General features: G+C 33.9%; 1 protein-coding gene across 1 annotated transcript in view; it reads left to right on the forward strand.

The window, feature by feature from the left end:
* Nucleotides 1–2,465: 2,465 nt before the first annotated feature.
* RFX6 (regulatory factor X6) overlaps nt 2,466–14,078 on the forward strand; it is a gene marked incomplete at both ends in the record, with an annotated part of 50,800 nt that continues 39,187 nt past the window's right edge. Inside the window, 4 exons of the mRNA XM_081295440.1 lie at nt 2,466–2,688; nt 2,969–3,125; nt 6,842–6,965; nt 8,514–8,575. Of these exons, the coding sequence (XP_081151566.1) occupies nt 2,466–2,688; nt 2,969–3,125; nt 6,842–6,965; nt 8,514–8,575 (566 nt within the window). The remainder of the gene's footprint in view (nt 2,689–2,968; nt 3,126–6,841; nt 6,966–8,513; nt 8,576–14,078) is intronic.

Genomic DNA, 14,078 nt, shown 5'->3' on the forward strand with positions numbered 1-14,078 from the left:
ATCTCAATTCCAAAATATTGAATGAAAAATTCCAGAAATAATTTTAAGATGCACACTGTTCTGAGTAGCACAATGAAACCCTGTGCATCTCGTCTGGGACTAGAATCACCCTTTATCTAGCATACTTGCAGTGAATATGCTACCTGCCTTTTAGTCACTTAATGGCTGTGTGAGTTATTAGCTCCACTGTTTCAGTACTGTGGTGTTTGTGTTCAAGTAACTCTTATTTTGTTTAATTGTGGCCCCAAAGTTCAAGGGTAATGCTGAAAAAGAGGCACTAGGATATAAAACAAAGGAAGACAGATTAACTAGTGCTATGTGGTAATGCCATAGGACATGCAGGAAAAAAACAGCATATATAGGGTTTGGTACTAAGTATGGTCTCAGGCATCTTCTGAGAGTCTTAGAAGATATCTTCTGTGTATAATGGAGCAACCCCTATAACAGAAATGGCAACTTGGATGATGACAGCTTTGTTTCCCTCCCCTGAGCATTGCTTTCACTGCATCCTATCAGTTTGGGAAGGTTGGCATTAATTCATTAAACTTTTGGTATAAGTCACCATTGAATGCTTCTTGTCCTGGGCTTTTTAATGTTGGATGTTTATTGATTACTGATTCAATCCCTTATTATATGTCTAATCAGATTTCCTATTTTTGAAGAGAGGAACAAAAAAGTTTCATGGTAACATTTTAGGTAGATAGTTCACTTAAAATTAAGACACAAATGTTTACTTAGGATCTTAAATGATCTTGGTTTGTGTTTTCATTGATCACTTCAATTGGATAATTGCTAGATATTCAGCTAGTGTCTGTGTAACTTACACACACACAATATTTTTTAAAACTTAAAAAAATAGAAATTCCAATACATTTCCTGAATATTTTTCTCCTGGTTATGTGATATAAGTGGTTAGAGTCTTCTTCTGTACCCAAAGTTAATCACTAGGACTTCCTTTACAGAATGAGGCTGAAGGAGTCTTTGTAAAGGGGGAACATTCTGAATTTTAGCACTGAGCAAGCTCTGAGCCTTTCAGGGAATAGAAACTGGTATACAAGGGTGTCCTAGGGAAGGAATAGCCTAAAGGCTTTTGGTGTGTTGGTGAGTGGGTGGCCCCTACCAAACCCAGCAGCCAAAAGTACCAGGTAAGGAGAAAGTCTCTGAAAGAGTATTGATGCCTTTCCCAACAAGTGATGCTAAAATTGGAGGTTCAAATTTAGCCATAAATTTTAGCTGTTTTGTTAAAGCAATGCTCTTAGACTGTATTACTCCTCCCCATGATTGTACCTTCAGTCACCCACCATGTTGGGTCTCATTTTTTTTTTCTATGCTCAATTTCAATATGATCAGTTAATATTAAAGTTCAATGGTGATTTCTCTAACCTTCCAAAAGAGGAAAACAGGTTAGGGGTGATGAGGCAATGTGAATCAAAGCAGGATCCGTGCTTTTCCTAGAGATCACTAGACCTATAAAGTGACAGAGTGTATTTGTCAAAAGAACAGAGGATGGAAGGAAGGGGAGATTGGGGTGTAATCTGGCAACAGGACTTCAAGTCTCCACCCAGTGGAGTGCTTGTGCTTAAATGGAACACAAGTTTTTAACCCACCACATCTAATTCTTGTCACTTTGAAGTAGAAAATTATTGCGATTTCATTTCTCACTTAAACAAATGTCGGTTGCACTACCCCTAAGCCTGAGAATGAGAAATCATCAGGGAAGAGTTTAAATTACATAATAATGTAAGTGGGAACAGATGTACCTTTTCTTCCAAGCTCAGGGCCACACCTCAGAAGGCTATGAGGCCCAGAAGTCAGAGCTCCTGTGCATCCGCGGGCAGATGGGCTGTGATGCAAATCACTGAAGTCCTCACAGACCCCTAAGATTATTCCGGGAACAAATACACCGGATCCAAGCTGTGCCAAAATGCAAACGTACTCTAGGCCTGCACAGTGAAGGCTGCTTGGCAGGGTGCCAAGCAGGGTGCCAGGTTTAGGTCTCCTGAAAGTAAGGGTGAGGACTGTTGAAGCTCCCACTAAGAGGAGTGAAACTTTCTGGGCTCTTTCTGGAAGTTTGGGTTGTGAAATACGTCCCCAGAGTCAGCACAAAATGAGGGAAAGGGAAGGAGAAGGGAGAAGTAGGGCGGGGAATGGGACTCCCTAGTTCAGGGCGTGACAGGCTCAGGTGAGGAAGTGAGTTCTTAGGGAAGCATCTGCCAGGACAGCAGGCAGGTGGAGGAAGCCAGTCCCGCCTCGACCCGCTTCGACCTGCCTCCGCCCAGGGGCTGTCTGAACCGTACCAGTGCACCGCGGGGTCCCGGCTCCAACGTGCAGGGACTGGGGAGCTACAGGCCTCCTCCCCCGCCCGGGTGGCCCGGGTCCCCAGCCCCGCCCCGCCCCGCCCCGGGCTTGGGGCTCAGCTGGGGAGCTGGCCGAGCTGAGGGTGCCGAGGTGTCGCGGCCAGGAGCATGGCAAAGGTCCGGGAGCTGGAGGACGCCTTCCTGCAAGCTCAACCTTCGCCCCAACTCTCCCACGAGATCCAGGAGGAGTGTTGTGTGCAGCTTCTGGACAAGGACTTGCTCGTCTACCCCGAGGAAAGAGCCTACCTGGTGGCTGAAGCGCAGCCCCGGGGCGAGCTGGGCAGCCTGGAGAAAGGGGAAGACCCGGAGCTGCTGGGGGGGATTAAATCAGGTGAGTGCTCAGTCTTGTCCCGGACTGAGATTGGTAAGCATTCTAAGGACATCCAATAACAAACGTACACACGCCTCAAAATGCATGCACGTATAATATTCTGTCCAAATCATATTTCCCCAGGGAAAATGTCCACTAGAGATTGTTAATTCTAAGGGATTTTTGCATAACTCCTCTGTCCTTCCTATAGGGCACCCCATTGGAGGCAAACGTTGAGAGGCAATTTAATTGATTGTATATCCCTTTCCTCTCCTTTATCATTCCTTAAACTTGCAATCAGAAATGCATTTAAGCAACGGTAACTTTTCTTCTGAAGAAGAGGATGCAGATAACCACGACAGCAAAACAAAAGCAACCGATCAACACATCTCTCAGAAGAAAACCATCACGCAGATTATGAAGGATAAAAAGAAGCAGACTCAGCTCACGCTGCAGTGGTAAGACTGGCCCAAGGAGTATACTTATGCACCTGTTGAAGTTGTTTTCACAATTTGTTTCTCTCTGAAATTTTGAGTAGGCAAATTTAAAAGACGGAATAGGAATTTATCAGTTTTTTTTTTTCACTGACCATTTAACATGGAGATAAATTCTAGTACAGATGAAACATCAGCTGCTCCACATTATGGACTAAAATGATACATTTCTTCAAATGTAAGCAATCATAAAGGTTTTTATGACTTATGTACTTAAATGCAATCTATTCAGTCCTCATATATTTGTTATTTGGCAGTTTTTCTTTTTTAATTTATAAAACATGATCCTTAAAAAACAGCTTAAAACATAGAAGGATTTTAATGTTGTCCAAATCCATAGTATTGGCCCTAAGATAGACAAATGTGTTTGAAGTAGAAGACTGAAAAATCAGGTAAGATATTACTATTAACTTAAACAAATATTCAACTATTTTTATAGTACCTGTCATATGTGATTTATTATAGTGAAAAATCACAAGTTGGATTTTGTGCAAGATCTTTTAAAATCAGGAGTTTGTCAGTAGGCTTTCTACATATAGAGAACATTTTCCTAAAAAGAAGAGCTCTAAAGTAAAAATAAATATTGTACTTATTTGCATAGTATAAAAAAATAGAGGTATAAATTATCTCCCAAATTTCAAGTTAAAAAAAGTATAGATATTCCTTTTTTACTGATTAGTTATATAACCTCTCCTCTCTCTCTCTCTCTCTCTCTCTCTCTCTCTCTCTCTCTCTCTGTATATGTATATGTATGTGTGTATATATATACATGCATATATTCATGTATATATATAAAATCTAAGCCTTAGAAATACACAGCAGAAAAAAATAGAATCTAAAAATCTAGCAACTTGTATTTTTATTTATTTAAATATTAAATTACAATTTGTAATTTCTGTGATTATTTGTTTGTACCCTTTTAAACATTTGAAATATAGACCAAATATTCCTCTAAAGTTATATTTTAACTACTGGAATTGATATCATGGTTTCTAGTTAAGAATATACTAGAACTGCAAACAATCGAGCTAATTATCTAGAATATATTAGACACAGTTATTTTCACAGTTATTTCAGTTATTTGGGATGATTGGGGCAAAAGTGTTTTGATTTCAGATATATTATGGAGGTGTTTTGATGATTACTCTCATTTTTTCAGTTCATATTGAGTGATTAAAAAAACATATTTAAACTTACCCAAAATTACTATTATACTAATGTCTAGGATTACTCTGTATTTTGAAGACAAAATAGTGCTTACAACAATATCAAAATAGATGGAAAGTGGTCATAATATATATGTTATTAGATATAATTTCAAGTAGCTGAATAGTTCTCATAACAATATGCATATTTTCAAAACTGTAAAGCACTGTCCTTTTATTTGAATTTTCAACTATTCTAAAACGTGTTGTTCTTTAAAAAAAAACCTGAGTTACTGATATTTTTAGAATTTTCATTTAAGGTTATAGATTATCTTGGTAGCATTAGAACTGAAAAATCAGGAAAAACCTGACTAACTTCAATTTTCACTGTTAATTAGATATTTGATTTTATGTGTGCAAATTAATTTGTTTTGAAACACTGCATTTTAGTTTTGGAGTTTTTGATCCTCCTCCTCCTCCTCCTCCTTCTCCTCCTCCTCCTTCTTCTCCTTCTTTTATTCTTCACAGAAAAATTGGTTTCTGATACTTTATCTGCTCAGGGAATACCTCCTTGAACTTTTTGTAAAATGTTTAAGTTAGAATTATTTAAATATTTTAAATATGTTAAATCAGAAAACTTGAAGGATTTCATCCCCAATATTAATTTCAATGCATGCTCAATATTTCATTGTTATTGTATTATAAATAATTGTGCTTTTGCTATGCATAAATTTGGCATTAGTAAATTTAACCCCAAATCACCTATTGAAGTTTTAGAAAAACTTGGAATAGAATCTAGAAGTTCTAATTTCTAGATTGCTTTTCAGGTAGTCATAACACAATATATTCATATTTCATTTATTTAAATATGCAGTTAATTGCAAGTCAAAGGGAATTACAAATAAATTATATATATAAATTATATATATATATATAAATTGTATATATATGTATATATATAAATTATATATATATATATATATATATATATAATAAGATTTTAAGTAATGTATGTTATGTTTAGAGATATCCACTGAGAATTATGTTATATTTCAAATACACTTGGAGTTTTAGATAATCATAGTATTAATTACATTTAAAAAGTCTAAGGATGGAATAGATCAGTATTATTTCTGACTTAAGGGAATTGAATTTACCCTTATGAATTTCACCAGCAACTGCATCACTAATCTTTCCCTGGCTGTTCAGGATTCAGCAGTAGTTTGTGAATGAAAGTAAGGGAGTAGAAGCATTTGCCAACCTGAAGTCTGGCAGCCCTTTTATGTTGAGAATGTTCTTTTAAAAACCTGTCATCTTCAATTTCGCCACTGGTATTTGTATATCAAAGAGTAAATCATGATGAACAGAGAGGGGATTTGTATAGAAGTAAGACCTAATATTTGCAATGTGGACTAGGTAGGAGTGATTATACATTAGCCGTGATATTTTAATTGCACTAGCAGATGTTCACTGGGGTTCTTGCTCTTCTAATATTAATCTTTGTGATCTGATTGTTGTTTTTTTTTTTTTTTTGGCCTTAAAGCCACACAAATTTATTATCTCACAGTTTCTGTGGATTAGAAGTCTAGGATGGATTATCTTGCTACTCAGTTTGTTGTCTCACCAGGCTAAAATCAAGAAGTCACTTGCTGAAATCTCATCTGAGGCTCTGGGTTTTCTTCAAATCTCACTGTTTTTTCAGAGCATCTATTCCTTGCTCCTATTGAACTGAAGTCCTCAGCTCATATCATTGCTAGTTATTCTTTAAAGTGTTATTAACCAAAATGCAGTGTTTCAAAAACAAATTAATTTGCACACATAAAATAAAAAATCTAAGTAATAGTGAAAATTGAAGTTAGTCAGGTTTTTCACTGGTTTCCAGTTCTAATACTACCAAGATAATCTATAACTTTAAATGAAAATTATAAAAATATCAGTAACTCAGGCTTTTTTTAAAGAATAGCACTTTAACTACTATCACTCTCTGAGAGGTGGCCTTCTTCAAAATATAGCAATATGCTTCTTCAAGATCTTCAGGAGTTTGCTACTACTTTGGAATTTTTATGTTTTCTATCTCTGACCTCTAGGCCTTCTTTTTAGAGCTTACTATATTGGTCAGGCTCATGCAGGGTAATCTCTATTAAAATTTTTGTTTATACATAATAATTGTACATATTTATGAGGTATAATATGATGATTTGATTTGTGTGTACATATGGTAGTGATAACTCAGGATAATTAACATATTCACACCTTAATATTTTATCATTTCTTTTTCGATGAGTACATTCAAATTCCTCTCTTACAACTATTCTGAGATAGATAGTGCATTATTGTTAATTATATTCACCCTGATCTGATTTTTAATAATATCCAAAATAAAGGAAATCTACTCATTAACTCAGTGTATAGTCTGTTTTCAAAATAAGCAGTAAGTCATTGAGAAAGGAAAAAGAAAAGGAGTAATAAAGAAAAGCTAAGAAAAAAAGAAAGAAAGAAAGAAAGGTAGACCTAATTCTTTTACTTTTTCCTTAGGCTTGAAGAGAATTACATTGTGTGTGAAGGAGTTTGCTTACCTCGGTGTATCCTATATGCACACTATTTAGATTTCTGCAGGAAAGAGAAATTAGAGCCAGCTTGCGCTGCCACCTTTGGAAAGGTAAATGGCATATGTTGATTATACTACCTTACAACTGTTTGATAGACAATATGGGAACAAATTTATCTGAGGAAGTTCCTTTAGAAAATGTTAAGACATTCACTTTACAACCATAATTGAAATCTCTTAAGGACTGTGTTTGGAACTGCTATATAGTAAAACCTTGATTTTGAGTATTAGAACCCTGGCTGTCAAAAGATCTAATGTAAACTTCAAGTAAGCTCCGTTTAACAGTAGCATTTTCCTTCAAAGAAGTATTCATCAAAGAGTGTGGTATGGCTACTGTGGAGAAGCAAAATTAAATGGAGATGTTGATGCAATTAGCAGTTGTCTTTATTATTTAGGTTGTTTAAGTATGAGTTTTTAATAGAATTTTATTCTAATACCTAAATAGTTTTTCTAACTCTTGATTTCACTTGAAGTATGTGTATACCCGGTACATGAAGATTTTATGATGGGATTGGTTAAATTTCTCTGATTTAAAAGCATTCCTTTTTGCCTACTCTGTATGGTTTCAATAGGAACCTATGGAACTGACATTACTATACTTACATGTGTTGATATCATTTTGAGAATCAGGAAACAGTCTTTTGGGAAAGAATTGTTCTTTGAGATCCTTATCTTGATCTGTTTCCTGAGAACTAAGCCATCACAGAAAAACTGTAAGAGCTTTGGGTTTCAGAACTTATATATCTAATACAGAGTGAAATCCAAATTCTAACCTGTAGAGGGACTCATTGTCTAGAAAGTAATGAATGTTCTGGTCCAGCTCCTCAGTTTAAAAAAAATAATTAAATTATTTTTTTGAAAATCCATCTGTTTATGGAAGAAGTATGATATGGCATATGGTAATACAGTGGCCTAGGTTCTGGCCAATAGGGTGACTAACTTGTGAAACTTTCTGCAAAGCCCTTAATCTTGCAAATATAGTTCACTCAGCCTATAAAATGGGGAGGTTACTGGGAAGACCACTTCCAGTATCCATGTTAGCATTACCATTTTGTAATTCTGCCTTATAGCAATAATTCTTAACCTAGGGTCATGGCACACCCTGAGAATCTGATAAAAACTGAATATATAATTAATACATAACAAAGAAATTAACACATAACAAAGTTTGGCATGGAGCCCTCTGAACTTCATAGACAGATCTCATAAGATCCAGGTGTCTCTTCAGTGTTGGGATGGATATTTAATGGTGGGTAATTCCCTAGATGATAGAATTATTATAAAGAAACCCAAACCATCCTGCTCTGTGTACAAAGAAAGTAATAATTACTTTGGTAGTAAGTTCAAGCAAAACTAGGTACTGGGAGGATCTGTGTTGGCAATTGACACAAGGGCAAGAGAATACTTTAATTAAAAAAATATCTTCTTGTTCTGATGTATTGATGTATATTAATATGTATATTACTTTTTCCAGAGTACATATTAACTTGTAGCTCCCTTGGGTTTCAGCATTTACTTCCTTGAATTAATTGGTTATGAGTGGCTTGCATTAGAAACCCCAAACTTTTTAAAAACTAAAGTACTTTTCTACCCTTTTAGACAATTCGCCAGAAATTTCCCCTCCTAACCACACGGCGGCTTGGAACAAGAGGCCATTCAAAGTAAGATACATAGGTGAACTATAGATTCTTCCCTTTTACATGAAGATGTAAAATAAATATTGTCTTTACCAGTGGTAGAACCAGGTATTTACTTTTTAATAAAGCAGACTTTTACCAACTCTAACACAGAAAAGTAGATTTATAACATTTAGAAATAATATTATAATAAAAATCATAATATATTATTAATTCTTCTAAAAAAAGTTAAATGAATCATTTTCATAATATTGATGCCTTTACTGAAAGAACCAGAGTCACTAAAGAGTTATGTAAGACTCAATATAGTGACTAAACGGAATCCACAGGCTCCCAAAGATACAAGGTCAAAACCAGGGGGTGAAGAGCTATCAGTAGAAAGAACATCCTTCAGTGTAGGTAATACTCTTCCTCCAGCTTTCTTTCCAGACCAAAGTTTCTTAATATCTCCTTTCTCCTTCAAGATAAATGACATGCACAAATGGCATCTTTGGTCATCTCTTAATGTAAAAACAAACATAAAGTGTCACCTATTCTTCCTCTTTGTATCTTTAGCTTTTTATTTCTTTTGTGGCTTTTACTGTAAAATCCTAGTTGCAGGTTCTTGTTCTTTGGTTATTCCCTCTGTTCACTGTGTTTTCCATTTTATCCTTTTTTGTAAATGTAAGCATATAGAGATCTTTTTACACTGGAAAAAATCATCTCAGAACTTCTATACCCTTTGCCATTTCTCTATTACTTTTTTTCTTTATTATTTCTTGAAAGAATATCATCTCACTTGTCTTACTACTGGTCATATTCCTCTGTCCTAGTCCATTTTACCAGAACAAAAATCCAATGGCTCATTTTCACTCCTACTCATCTTAACCTTGACTCTTGCCTAGTCTTTGTCCTTGTTGCTAATGCCTTCTTTTTTAAAAAAATTTACATGACTTTTTTTCATTTGTTTTAATTAGTTATACATGACAGTAGAATACATTTTGACACATCATATATAAATGCAGTATAACTTCTCATTTGTCTGGTTGTACATGATGTAGGCTTACACAGGTCGTGTAATCATATATTGCTAATGCCCTCTTAAAATAAGTAAATACAGAAACTTTCCCTCTGTCCTGTCACGGCACTACCCAATTCCCCTTCTATCACTTTTCGCTTGTCCACTGTCTCCTGTTACAACGTCTAGTTATGTGATTCTAGTCTGCTGCTGAGCCACAGAAGTATAATGAGACTTCATATATCTAATTGAAATGTTGCTAGTATCCACATTAAAAAAAGTAAAAAGGAACAGATGAAATTAATTTCAATGAAGTTTTATTTAACCCATATATCCACAATGTTATCATTTTACCATGTAATCATAACTAAGGAGATATTTTACATTTGTTTCATGCTGAGGTTTTGAAATCTGGTATATATTTTACACTACTAGTACACCTCGGTTCAAACCTGGCTGCATTTCAAGAGCTCAGTAACCACAAGTGGCTGCCTGACTGGCTAGCTTAGCTCTAATTATTTGCCAAGAAATAAGTCCTACTCTTCAAATTCTCTTGAATTTGTCTCTCCTCAGTCCCACTTTTATAACCTGACTACGACTCTGTCTTTCTAGTTCATTCAATAGAATTTCTCCAAACTGACTTTCTAAAATTCAGATTCAATTATATCTCCCATACTCAGAATATTCTGCTTTCTTCATTTATATTAAGGACAAATTTTTCTTTGCTTGACATTCAAGGTCTATTTAGTTCCAACCCATTTTCCTGTTTTATCGTTTACTTCTCAGTTTTCAGCATGTGGCCTCTGTTCTCACTTGATTCTTACCCACCCACCCCACTACCCTTTGCTTCACTCCAACTGTTCCCTCACTCAGAAGGCCCTTTCTCCTATGTGTATGTTGAAATCTTACCCATTTAAATGAATGCTTCATGAACTCTCTTTTTCGAATGTTTTCTTAATCTATTGATTTATTGTAGGCTCTTTGTGTCCTCATTGCAGATTTTTTTGCTTTTGTTTTTGTTTTTGGTATCTATTTTAATTCGACATTAACTTATCTCAACCTCTAAGCAGATAATAAGTATTTCATGGACTGGGACTTTGTCTCATTCAGGTTTACATTCTTTCTGTTGCCCGATAATGATAGATTATCAATTAATGCTAATTTAAGTTATTTCAACTAATGTTAACAGTATTGTGGCCTGGGCAGAAGAAATAAAATCACAGATTAAAAAGATAAAATTGGTCCTCTCCTTCTAACCTAGTCAGAGTTATTTCACAGTTGACTCCGTTTAGCCTGATTTTTACTGAATTTGATTCCTTCCAAATTGTGTAAGTAGAGTAGAGATCAGATAGTGTTTGAACTAGAAAGATATGTGAAAAGGGGCAAAGCAATGCAGAGAAATCCTCTGGACAGGATCTGCAAGGGGTGGGCAGGCTGGCTGCACTGAAAGTAAATTAATCCTGGAAGGAGCCTTTAAGATTAGGGATGAATCATTAACCCTGTCCATTGTGACATGGTCAGGCTCTAGTACTTAGGTTGATATAGCAACATTTGGTGACTTCTGGCAATTTATTTGATATCTTAGAGTAATAGATGTGCCCAAGGGCAAAGCATTAACAATTTGAATTTTTTTTTTCTGCCTTACTGATACGCCATTTGCTTTTTATGGCATGACTATTACATTTTTTTGGTATTTTTAATATCATGAGGAAAAGGAAATTTTTTCTTTTATAAACTAAGTGTATTGGAAGAAATAACAAGATGTAACTTGTGTGTCTTGAAAATGGTAAAAGTTTTGATGTAATTATTCTTAACCACGTAATTTCTCTTTTTCTTTTTGTATTTCAAGAAATGTCCTTAGATTTTTATTTTGAAAACCAGTACATCAAAAGGTAGCATAGGGCCTGGGGTTGTGGCTCAGCAGTAGAGCACTTGCCTAGACCATGCATGGCCCTGGGTTTGATCCTCAGCACATATAAAAATAAATTAAAGGCATTGTGTCCAACTATAAGTAAAAACAAAACAATCTCCCATACTCAGAATATTCTGCTTTCTTAATTTCTATTAAGGACAATTTTTTCTTTGCTTGACATTAAGGTCTATTTAGTTCCAATCCATTTGGATTATATATATATATAAAGATAGAATAGACTAGTGCTTAGGAACATTGGTTTGAAGTTGGACAAATCTAACTGTAAATCCCATTCTTCCATCTGTGGCTGTGTGAAAACAGATCAATGAAGTGAGTATAGAATATCTCAAAACAATTGTTGTGAGAATTAAGTGAGAAAAGTATAGGAATGAATGGAGGAATAATATGCTTTTAACTTCAATATCCTTAAAAATAGACATTAGTAACTGAGTGCATTCATAAATTGACAATATAATTAAAAGTTATTATTTATTGAATAATACACAAATATACACATGTACTCATTTCTCTTTCCAGTAATGATACAATATAGGAATTGGTTTATTTTACAAATGAGGAAAGATTATTAACCTGCCCAAGGCCATAATGATACTACCCAATAACAATGTTGGCATTTATACTAATGTTTTTCTGACTTTAAATTTTATGCTTTGTCAACTATTAAAAGTAAAAAACCTACCTTTTTTTTCATATCAGTTGTTTCTTTTTTTCTTTTTTTTTTTTTTACTATTTTTATAATTTATTTTTTACAGTAATTTTTAAATTTGTTCTAATGAGTTATACATGACAGTAGAATGTACTTTGACACACCATGCATCATATCAGTTGTTTCACAAAACAATTATTACTAATTGAAATTTTGATTTTTTTGAAGTATGTTTTATTTTTTTAAATGAACAGTTCTTAAAATTTATTAATATATTGGATTCTTCCTCAAAAAGATAATAGCACTTTATTAAACCTCAATCATAAATTTTATTTGGAGGTATTTATGTTTTATATAAAAGTAAATTTGTAGCACCTATGAAATTTCACTGTTGCCTTTTAATTTTTGTCCTAAATATTTTTCTGCTAGTATGTTATCTTCATATGTATCATCATTTCTAGACTGTTTAATATTTTATAAATTCACATTTATGAAAAACATTTTTATGTCTACAGAACGGTGAACAATTGAATGAAATATAAATGAAGTACATATACCTTGGAGAATCAGGAAATCATAATTTCTCCAAATTTCATAAAACATTTTGCTTTTCTTGTAGTGTTTAGTATAGTACCCTAAACATACTGTTATTGAATGTATAATGATTTATTTTATTATAATTATAAATTATTATTATATAACATTTTAAAATTGATGTATCCTACTTTATTGTTTATTTACCTCAACTTTGTTGGATTCAATATTAAAATATATTAATTTATATAACTTCTGATAAAGATTACTTACAAATAAGTTTTTAATTTTTGTTAAATTTTCATAAAATAGCTTGAGTATGTCCAATCATTTCATTTGGGACTATCAGACAAAATTTATCTTAGATTATGATTGACTTAAAAGACTTTTCTGTATTGTGGGCACAAGGCAACATCATAGTTTTTTGAATCAGACCTTAGATATATTTGGGTTCATGGACCAAAGGCACTCTCAAGATTTCTCCTCTGCTCTGGTCCAAGAATGAAATCCAAAGTTTGGAAAACACTGATTTATGTGACTAAGAGATGGTTAGTAGAGTTCATTCTGTGTCTACTTTGTAGTCCTGTCTTTCTAAATTCTGAAATAACTGGCTCTTACAGTGACCCATTCTCCCAACTCTGTCTTTGGCACAGGTTCTGCTATTTCTTCCCTTCATTAAAAAGTAAAAGAGAAAAAAGTTTAACTAAATAATATGAGCCAAACTTTTGTTCATTAAAAGGAAAAAATAAAATATTTAAAAGAAGCAGATCCATTAAAATAAATAAAAAAACAATGGACATAATCACTATATAGGCCCAAATATTATATACTATCAAAATATACATAAATAAAAATGAAATAGTTCTGTTTCTACTGGTAAGTCTGATGTTCCAAATAGGAAACCACTTCTGGGGTTATAACTCAGTGGTAGAGTGCTTGCCTTGCACATGTGAGGTGCTGGGTTCAATCCTCAGCACCACATAAAAATAAATAAATAAAAATATTGTGTCCATCTACAACTAAAAAAAAATATTAAAAAACAAAACAAAACAAAACAAAAACCTATAAAGATTAACACAAGGTATCAGAAAGCCTCACTCCAGACCACTGAACAAGTGTGGTTTACACTACACAAATTTTACACTCCATCCATTTTTTTACTCATACCATGCCTTCCCTGCCAAGAAAACCAGCAACCCAATGGCAGATTATACATTCAACACTGACTTTACTTTCTTGTTTTTTCTTTTCTTCCTTTTGATTTCCACCAATGCCAAAAGTATATACCTGATTTTAGTCTCTGTAATATTTTTAAAGTTAGATTTTAAATAAATAATAATTAAAAAATTTGATGGGTACAATAAAATATTAATGAAGAACAATTCTTGCATATTTAGCCCATTCATATTTTTATTGA

The sequence above is a fragment of the Spermophilus citellus genome (assembly GCF_964194105.1).
Source record: "Spermophilus citellus genome assembly, chromosome: 5".
Classification (NCBI taxonomy): domain Eukaryota; kingdom Metazoa; phylum Chordata; class Mammalia; order Rodentia; family Sciuridae; genus Spermophilus; species Spermophilus citellus.